Source organism: Natrix helvetica, assembly GCF_964273705.1.
Source record: "Natrix helvetica genome assembly, chromosome: 1".
Classification (NCBI taxonomy): domain Eukaryota; kingdom Metazoa; phylum Chordata; class Lepidosauria; order Squamata; family Natricidae; genus Natrix; species Natrix helvetica.
In genome coordinates this window covers 358,733,813-358,744,095 of record NC_138548.1, presented here as the reverse complement: position 1 = coordinate 358,744,095, position 10,283 = coordinate 358,733,813, and the positions used below count along the sequence as shown (strand labels likewise).

Sequence of the window (10,283 nt, the reverse complement as noted above, 5' to 3'; positions counted from 1 at the left end):
ACTTGGGAAGAGTCAAAAAACAAGGCCCTCCAGGGTCCTATACTGAATGCAGGTCCAAGACTGTTTAGGGATGCATCCACATTAAAAGGACACACAAACATACACACCAATAGGGGAAGAATTGATTCACAACTAATACAGGTCATCTTTGATCTACAACCACAATAGAAACTTGCTAAACCAAACGTGGTTTAAGCAACAAATAGCTGTGAGCCTATGACTAGAGGTCCATAACCAGGTGTCGGGCTGCAGCCCATTGGAACTGGGGCCCCATAAGCAGTGGGTAAGCACATGTCTGCGAAGCTGCATTTATGCAAGCAGTGCACGGACACACAAACACCCCCCCCCCTGCCTCTGCTGCCAGTCCACATTGCTGGAAAGATTGGGGACGGCTGCTGTAAGGCACATTCGGGTATTTTTTGTGGTGTGAAGACACCACAAAAGGCATTCTTTGGATCCAAATAGTGCATCTTTGACATATGAATGTTCTGAGCGAGGCTTCCCAAGAGCATGAAGCAGACTCCTTGTCCAGACAAAAAACCCCTTGTATTAATTGACTGTGGATTCTGCTCATTCACATCCAGCGAAGTCTTTCAAGGGAGTATTTACAGTCACAGACCTTATCTAGCTTGGAGAGCTGCCAGGCCGATATCTGCAAAACTTGGCAAGGAGCCTCGGAGAGTCACGAACCAATTAAGAGAACTAATTGTCTCCTGCAAACTCCACTCCCCTTTCGCTCCTCTTTTATTTCCCCTGGGAGGGGCCATTCATCGTCCACCTGTGGCCTTTCTCCCAGGTTGACCCCCGTTCTTTAGCTGTTCCCTTCGTCTGGCAGGTCTGCGCATGCGCACACAGGGAACAGGCTCCAGCTGTTCTTCTGCCTCACTGATGTCTGACTCTGAAGGCAGCTGATAACTGGCATACGGCTCTGGCCCCATCTCTGCCTCTGACACAGAGCCCTCATCAGAGCCTTCCCCAGACTCCAGGACTGGCCCATCTTCCTCCCCAACCCTCCCCACTGTCCGAATCTGCTGCCAGCTCCACTGGCGGGCCACAATATGAGAGATGCCAAGGGATCCGTTATTCTAATGAGATGACGCTTAATTTAGCTGAGAAAGGAAACACAAGGAAATAAAGCAGTACACGCCCTTGAATCTACTGCCTTGGATTAAGGCATAACCTCATTTATTTACCAACAGGCAACTAACTGGCCTTATAACATGGATCCCATATTTACAAGATGCTATTAGAGAAACATAGTACAATAAAAAACATAGTGTATGCAACACCTATAACAAAATGGCTATAAGATACTATAATTAATTCAACCTACAGCACATAGGTAGGCCTTGAGGTACGCCAATGGAGCACAAAATTTTTGTTGCTAAGTGAGACAGTTGTTAAGTGACTTTTGCCCCATTTTGCGACCTTGCCATGGCTGTTAAGTGAATTGTTGCCGTTGTTAAGTTGGTAGCATGGTTGTTAAGTGAACACTGGCTTTCCCCCATTGACTTTGCTTGTCAGAAGGTCGCAAAAAGAGGAACACCTGACCCCCCGGGACATTGCAACCGTCATAAATGTGAGTCGGTTGCCAAGCATCTGAATGTAAATCATGTGGCCACGAGGATGCTACAATGGTCATAAGTATGAAAAATGGTCATGTCACTTTTTTCAGTGTTGTAACTTTGAACGGTCACTAAATGAATTGTTTTAAGTCGAGGAATACCTGTACGCACCCTTGAATCTACTGCCTCCGATCAAGGCACAAAACTCATTTGATTAAAGGTAAAGGTTCCCCCTGTACATATGTGGTAGTTGTTCCTGACTCTAGGGGGCGGTGCTCATCTCTGTTTCAAAGCCGAAGAGCCAGTGCTATCCGGAGACGTCTCCGTGGTCATGTGGCCGCCATGACTAAATGCCGAAGGGGCATGGAACGCTGTTACCTTCCCACCAAAGGTGGTTCCTAATCTGCTACTTGCATTTCTACGTGCTTTCGAACTGCTAGGTTGGCAGGAGCTGGGACAAGGAACGGGAGCTCACTCCATTACGCTGCTCTAGGGATTCAAACCGCCAAACTTTCTGATCGACAAGCTCAGCGTCTTAGCCACTGAGCTGCCGCATCTCCTTGATTTGATTACCAACAGGCAATCAATCACATAACAAGGATCCCATGCTTAGAAGTTGCTACTGAGAGAAACACAGTACAATTTACACAACACTTACAACAAAATAAGTATAGGGTACTATAATCCATTCAAGCTACAGCATATTCCGATTCACCACAGGGAATAGCTGCCTCCAAGAACAGCTGCCCCATTGAAAGCTAGATTTAAAAATGACATTTTAATAAATCTCCAACCCTGAGCAGTAAATCCATCAATTTAGATTCATGTCAGCCAACTTCAGATCTAATATGGAGGGTCTCGAATATTAAAATTTTAAAAAGTATGAATCCAAGCAATAGACTAGAATAAAATAACAGAGTTGGAAGGGACCTTGGAGGTCATTTAGTCCAACCCCCTGCTTAGGCAGGACACTCTATGGCATTTCAGACAAACTGTTCTCCAATCTCCCCTTAAAGCAGTGGGTCTCAACCTTCCTAATGCCGCGACCCTTTAATACAGTTCCTCATGTTGTGACCCCCAACCATAAAATTATTTTGTTTTCTGTATTTTTTTTCAAAAATATGCGTTTTCCGATGGTCTTAGACGACCCCTGTGAAAGGGTCGTTCGACCCCCAAAGGGGTCCCGACTCACAGGTTGAGAACCACTGCCTTAAAGACATCCAGTGTTGGGGCATTCACAACTTCTGGAGGCAAGTTGTTCCACTGATTAATTGTTCTGTCAGGAAATTTCTCCTAAGTTCTAAGTTGCTTCTGTCCTTGATTAGTTTCCACCCTGGTGTCATTTAGAATTAGCTGCCTAATCTTAACTTTTCTAATATCTTCTCTATTACAATTCATACCAAAAAAAGGCCACTAGAATTATTTCTTAAGTTATTGCAATTTCGGAAGGTAAAAACGATCCGCTCGAAAAATCTAGCAACAGAGTAGATGTACAGTATTATTATTTTTGGAAAAGATACAGCTACAAAGCTGTAAAGTGTTTTAGTCTCCTTCAAACCTGAGGGGAAGACGGATTTCTATCCGCTCAGTGACAGCCCGAGGTAAATTAAGGTTTGGATTGAGATGAATAACAAAAGCAATAGCACTTATACTTATATGCCACTTCACAGTGCTTTTACAGCCCTCTCTCAGCGGTTTACAGAGTCAGCCTGTTGCCTCCAACAATCTGGGCCCTCATTTTATCCACCTCAGAAAGATGGAAAGCTGAGTCAACGTGGATCCTGGTGAGATTTGAACTGCCAAATTGCAGGCAGCTGGCAGTCAGCAGAGGTAGCCTGCAGTACTGCACTCTAACCACTGCACCGCCGTGGCTCAATATGATACACACACATATTGTGCGCTATTTCTCTGGTTGTCCCCAAGGTGCTTTTTCAAGAGGCAACTGGACTTCCTTGTTTTTATTGGAAGACGTTTCGCTTCTCCTCCAAGAAGCTTCTTCAGCTCTGACTGGATGGTGGAGAATGGAAGGATGATTTATGCTCCTTGCAGACACAGCTGATAAATCCTTCCATTCCCTACCATCCAGTCAGAGCTGAAGAAGCTTCTTGGAGGAGAAGCGAAACGTCTTCCAATAAAAACAAGGAAGTCTTGAAAAAGGACCTTTGGGACAACCGTGACCTGGGATGGCTGAGAATCTCCACTGAACCATAGTATGATGAACAAGCCACCATTCATGGGATCCACCCAACACAGGGAACGAGATCAAAGTGGTCCGGTTCCCATATCATCTCAAGTCCAACCGAAGGAAACAGCTTCAAAGTGGAATCGAAGCCAATTATGGTTCAGTGTAAGGATGACCAAATGCCGAAGGTCACAAGAGATTCCGGAGATGCCCAAATGTTGAAATCGACATCGCCTTTGTGCAACAGAAGCGCTCTCCCTTTCATGCAGTGCCTGCAATGTCACAACGCACGTACAAAAGCGGTACAAATTGCATTGGGTCAGCGTGACGCTGTTTTCATTGTCGGGGGGAGGGGGACGGGCTTCACAACCCACCTGTAGCTGTGCCTCCCCCTCCCCTAATCTTTTGAGCACCTGGGACCAGTTCAATGGAGAGTGTGTTTTTTTTCTGTTGACTGGTGTGTGTGTGCAGTTTTTGTGTGCTGCCTGGATCCCATCTGGGTCAGCGGATTGGGCTATGCTTGCTTTTGCGGTCCGGTTCTTAGCTGGCCTCAGACCGGTGCCACTCCGCGGCTCGGGCGTTGGGGACCCGTCCTACAGATACCTCTGCTCCTACCTCCCCTCAAGCTTGTAGGTTACCCAGTGCTGATGTTGTGTCCAGTCTTCCCTCGGGTCCGTGCCTGACCCAAAAGCTGCCGAGCCCTGATTGGCAGAGGAGAAACTGGGGCCACGATATAAGGAGCTGTCAAAAGCCTGGCAGCTGCTGGTCCTGTTAGCCGAGCTATCTCGGCTAACTAGCTATCAAACTAGTGCTTAATGTTAAGCCTCCAATGTGAGCAATAAAGACTGTTCGCTTTCACCAATTGTCTTCCCTCAGTAGGTACGTCCCCTTGCACTGCGACATAACCGCTGATACTGTATAGCCTCTTGTATGAAATCGACAGTGGCCTGCCTTATAGGTAGGAATCTTTCCATTCCCCACCATCCTGCCAGAGCTGAAGAAGCTTCTTGGATGAGAAGCGAAACGTCTTCCAAAGGAAAACCCAAGGAAGTCCAGTTGCCTCCTGAAAATAAGCACTTTCGGGAGGCCTTGTAGGTAGTCCTCAACTTAACCCCGGTCGTAACTCTGCCAGGAATTCATTCCTTCATTATGGTTTCAGCTGGCGAGAACAGAAGCCGCACACTGAGAAAAAGGAACAAATGCTCACATGAGCACAGGGGAGGAAAAAGTGTAAACAAAATTCACCATGGAAACTAGGCCCTGGCTCCCCGGAGGACTGAACATCCTCAGTAGCCACAGCTGCAGGAAATTTTGGAAATGTACTTGGGGCAGATGAGGCTTTGGGCACAGGACAGGCAACCTGATGCCTCCCAGATGTTTTCGGAGCCCCCACCAACCTGCTATTACCTCAAGGTATTCCTGGCCAAGGGCAAAAATCTATGGGAGATGAAGCTAAAAACATCTGGAGGGTATTTGGTTGCCCTTCTATGGAATCAAAACTTCACAGACTGACTGACTATCTTTCTTCTTTCTTTCTTTCTTTCTTTCTTTCTTTCTTTCTTTCTTTCTTTCTTTCTTTCTTTCTTTCTTCTTTCTTTCCTTTCTTTCTTTCTTTCTTTCCTCCCTCTCTCCCACTGATCCCAGTCAATCACCCAGTGGCTCAATGTTTGGGAGATAATTTGTGCGTAAAAACCAACCAGAGATCCTTCAAAACAGATTAGAAGACAGACATCTAACCCATCCCTTGCAAACTCATTTCCATCATTTAAATCCTACAAAGCTGGTAGGAGATTCACGTGGGGGGGGGAGGGATGGCGGGAGGACACTTGTCCCTGGACTTCTTCCAGCATGCCTCTCTGTGGCAGGAAAGAAGCACCATTTTAATCCAGGAGAGAAGAAAGGTTAACCCTTTCCCTTCCTCTCCCGTGGCTTTTCTTAGACGTTACTTGAAGCCTTCCACCATTCCTCTCGAGTTTCTCAAAATTAACTGGGAAATCCTGTCCAAGCTGTTCTTTCCTTCTTCTTTTTGCTAAGAAGGGGTTAAGCAGCTGCTTTCCCAAGTCTTCCCACGGTTCTCAATCTGGACCTCCAGCTTGGTCTTTGAGCGGGAGGAGCGTTGAGAGGAAGCGGAGCGTTGAGAGGAAGCGGGGCGTTGAGAGGAAGAGTTGACGGGGAAGCCTTGAGAGGGAGTGAAGGCTCTGCGCTCGTCTTCTCGTGTCTTTTCTCGTGTTTCACGCGGGTGGAGTTGCGTTTGAAGCTTTTGCCGCAGCTGTGGCAACAGAAAGGTTTTTCTCCCGTGTGGGATCTCTGGTGGGAGATCAGGTGCGCCTTCTGAATGAAGCCAGCCTTGCAACGCGAGCATTTGAATGGCCTGTCCTTCGTGTGGGTTCTCTTGTGCACAATGAGGTGGGTCCTCTGGCAGAAACTCTTTGGGCAGTGGGAGCACTTGTACGGCTTGTCCCCCGTGTGGATCCTTTCATGCTTGACGAGGGAGGAGTACAAGCCGAAGCTCTTCCCGCAGTCGGAGCATTTGTGCGACTTCTCTCCCGTGTGGGATTTCTGGTGCCTCCGGAGGTCGGGCATCCGGGTGTAACTCTTCCCGCAATCCGAACACTTGAAAGGTTTGATCCCTCTGTGGGTCCGTTGGTGGGAATGGAAATGGGAGCTCCGATGGAACGTTTTCCCGCAGTCGGAGCACTTGAACAGTTTCTCCTTTTTGTGCGCTTTCTTGTGTTTGGTAAGATGGGCGCGCTGGCTGAAGACCTTCCCGCACTCCGAACACTGGTAGGGCGTGGTCCTTTGGTGCATCTGCTTATGTTTCAGGAGGAGGAGACTCTGAGTAAATTCCTTCCCGCATTTGGGACATGGTTTCGGTTTCCTTCCTTTGCCGGTTCCTGGGTGAAGGAGGACTTTGCTGGTATTTTGACCGTCAGCAGGAGAAACAATGGATTTCTCTCCTTTGGTCTTTTGTCCAGCTTCCCTCTGTCTTTCAGATTTGCGTTGAGAAGAAGTTGTGGGCTCCTCTGTGTCATTTCTCAAGGCACTTTGAGCTACAATTTCTCCAACATTTGCTCGATGGGGATTATTTTCCTTCTCTTTCTCCTTTTCCTTTTCTTTCTTCTCTTTTTCTGTCTTCTCCATCTCCTTCTCTGACTTCTCCTTCTCCATCTTCTCTTTTTCTGTCTGCCTCTTCTCCTTCTCTTTCTCTTTCTCTGACTTCTCCTTCTCCATCTCTTTCTCCTTTTCTTTCTCTTTCTCCATCTTCTCCTTCTCCTTTTTTTTCTTGATCTTCCCCTTCTTGCTCTTTTCTTGCTGCTGGGATGCTGCCATAAAAAAAATGGAAAGACAACTCAAGTGAATAAGTTCACCCCCATTGGTTACCCCAGGAATCAGTTGACACCCAAATCTCATATAGGAGGTGAAAGCGATTCGCTCATTGACATCATGTTATTAGAGCTGATCACTTCCAGCTGTTTCTTAACTATATGCAAAGTGCTTTAAATTCAAATCTCTTTAGATCAGTCTAGAAATTGAGCCATGGCAACTGGACTTTGGTAAAGTCTTGTAAAGGTCACATTTGGAATACTGCATCCCATTTTGGTCATTGTATTATAAAAAAGATGTTGAGACTCTAGAAAGAGTGCCGAGAAGAGCAACAAAGAGGATTAGGGGACTTACATATGAACTGAATAATTTAGAATATTTTGTTTTAAAATGAAGGATCAGGATAATAATGAATCTGTGTTCATTTGTTAGATGATTGGTAATGTTATGCATAATACTAGATAGTGATGTATAATACAAAGGTATTTTGTTGTTGATGAATAGTTTAGTAAGGAAGTAATGAAGGATTGGTATATTTACGAAGTGAGCATTTAGAATACTTTCTTTGAAAATGAAGGAATAATATTTTAGTTTGAATGGATGACATACAAGGATAACAATGAATACAAACATATTTGATGGATGATTAATGGGACTATGCATAATTGAAAGTAGTGATGAAGGAACATAAATAGTTGGGGGAATTTTTTTTTTTGTTTACACTGTAAAAATAATTAGAATGAGATAAGTGATTACATAAAGGTATATTGTTATTAAATAGATAATTAAAAATGCAAGGGGACTAGGTTTGCTGAAAGGAAAGAAATTTTAAATTGTAATTGATCATATGATGCAAAATGAAAGTAAGGTACCTATTCATATTAGATGAAAAAATAGTGATTGTATAGGTGATTGAAAATGTGGATGCACAAAGCTTGTAACCAAACGACATGCTGTACGTAATGGATGAGAATTTTTTATGTTGTTTATTTTATGTTTAAAAATAAAATAAAAAAAATATTTTAAAAAAAAGATGATGAGGGGACTGGAGGCTAAAACATATGAAGAACAGTTGCAGGAACTGGGTATGTCTAGTTTAATGAAAAGAAGGACTAGGGGAAACATGATAGCAGTGTTCCAATATCTCAGGGGTTGCCACAAAGAAGAGGGAGTCAAGCTATTCTCCAAAGCACCTGAGGGAAGAACAAGAAGCAACGGGAGAGAAGCAACTTAGAACTAAGCAGAAATTTCCTGACAATTAGAACTATTAACCTGTGGAACAGCTTGCCTCCGGAAGTCATGCACACTCAGTAGAAGAGACCAGACAACCACTTGTCTGGAATTGTATAAGGCAGGGGGGTCAAACTTGCGTTGTCACGTGATGTATCACATCTTTTTTCCCCTTCGCTAATCTAGAGGTGGGGGGGGCCAGTGCGCGATGCATCCGACCCACAGACCGCAAGTTTGACACACCTGGTATAGGGTCTCCTGCCTGAGCAGAGGGTTGGACTAGAAGACCTCCAAGGTCCCTTCCATCTCTGTTATTCTGTTCTGTTCTGGACTTCTTTTTCTTGACGGTTCAATGTTTTGCTGAAGTAGTTCTTCAGATAAGCAGCTTCTTCTTGGATAAGCAGAGAAACGTGTCAAACCAACAAGAAAAGAAGTCCAGTTGCCATGACTCCATTCTCAGACAACTCTGCCTGGACATCGGAGAATCTTCCACGACACTTTGAATCGGAAACACGTGATTTAAAGTTTGAAACACCTTACTTCCCATGCAAAACGATCTCATTTTGGAAAGATTTTGAGCTTGAAACACTTCCTAAAATGCTTAATCTACAAAAAATTTAGACACAGCACTGAAAGCTACGATCTCTGGTATTTTCACATTATTTCATTTGTTTATTTGATTAGTATTCTGCCTTTCGGCTCTGTTGTCTTTTTTTAGGCAGCTTAATAGGCATTCTGATAAATGCCCAACAAGGGTTTGTTTCAAATTCCATGTTGAAACTGTTAGGAAAGTAACAGGAGAAGGTACTGTATTTTTAGGAGTATAAGACGCACCCTTTTCCCTCAAAAAAGAGGCTGAAAATCTGGGTGCTGAATACAGCATTTTTTGCCTCCCAAAACCCTACCCCCTTCACCAAAATGGCTGTGCATAGCCTATAGGAAGCTTTCAGAATGCTCCTGGGGGCTGGGGAGGGAGGGAGGGCAGAAATGAGTGAAAAACGGGCCAATTCTTGCTAAATTTTGCCACCTGAGCCCCCAGGAGCATTCTATAAGCCTCCTAAAGGCTATTTATGCCCTTTTTATAACAAAAAACGGGCCTGTTTTCACAAAAAACAAGCTGTTTTTTGCTTGTTTTTTTTGGGGGGGGGCTACCCCCCAGGAGCACTCTATAAGCCTCGTAAAGGCTATTCATGCCCTTTTTTTGAAAAAAACAGGCCCGTTTCCACGAAAAACAGGCTGTTTTTTGCTTGTTTTGGGGGGGGGGGGCTACCCCCAGGAGCACTCTATAAGCCTTGTAAAGGCTATTCATGCCCTTTTTTTAAAAAAAAAACAGGCCCGTTTCCACGAAAAACGGGCCGTTTTTGAAAGGTCTGCAGAGTGCAAAAACGTTTTTTTTTTTAAAAATGCCTCTTCAAAACCTTGTTGCGTCTTATACTCCGAAAAATACGGTACTTATTTTGGCTATGACATGCATTTACCAGAGAAAGCAATTATTTGTGCTTGACCTCGGGGAAGGTGGGGTGGGAGGGGTCAGGAGGGGCATGGATAGCTCGATGTCACTCGTGTCAGGACTCCTGTGGTGGCCCAACCGTTCTGCCAGCGAAAACGGGCTCTCCCAAGCTCGGTTTTCACTGGCAGAGGGTTGCAGGAGGCAGCAAAAAACGGACCATTTTCGGGAGGGCTGCAGGGTGCAAAAACTTGTTTTTTAATCTGCCTCTTCAAAATCGTGGGTACGTCTTATACTCTGAAAAATACGGTAACTTTTAGTGACGGCAGCAATATTTCATTTCTTTTTATGCAAAATATATTTGAAATTTCCGGTGTTGTGGAGGAAATTTATGTGGTCACTAAGAGCTGACAACAGTTTGATGTCATGTAACCAATCAATCACTTCCAATAATAAAAAAGCCCAGAGCAATTTTTAGAAAAAAATATGGCAAGGTTTCTGTTGAAACTGGCATTGGCCAGAAACATTGAGAGCG

The 10,283-nt window shown here is 44.7% G+C and overlaps 1 protein-coding gene across 1 annotated transcript in view; it reads right to left on the bottom strand.

The window, feature by feature from the left end:
• Window positions 1-1,156: 1,156 nt before the first annotated feature.
• The window catches only part of LOC309382437 (uncharacterized protein), a gene marked incomplete at its 5' end in the record, with an annotated part of 38,097 nt that continues 28,970 nt past the window's right edge, over window positions 1,157-10,283 (bottom strand). Inside the window, one exon of the mRNA XM_081933923.1 lies at window positions 1,157-7,070. Within this exon, the coding sequence (XP_081790049.1) occupies window positions 5,788-7,070 (1,283 nt within the window). The 3' untranslated portion in view covers window positions 1,157-5,787. The remainder of the gene's footprint in view (window positions 7,071-10,283) is intronic.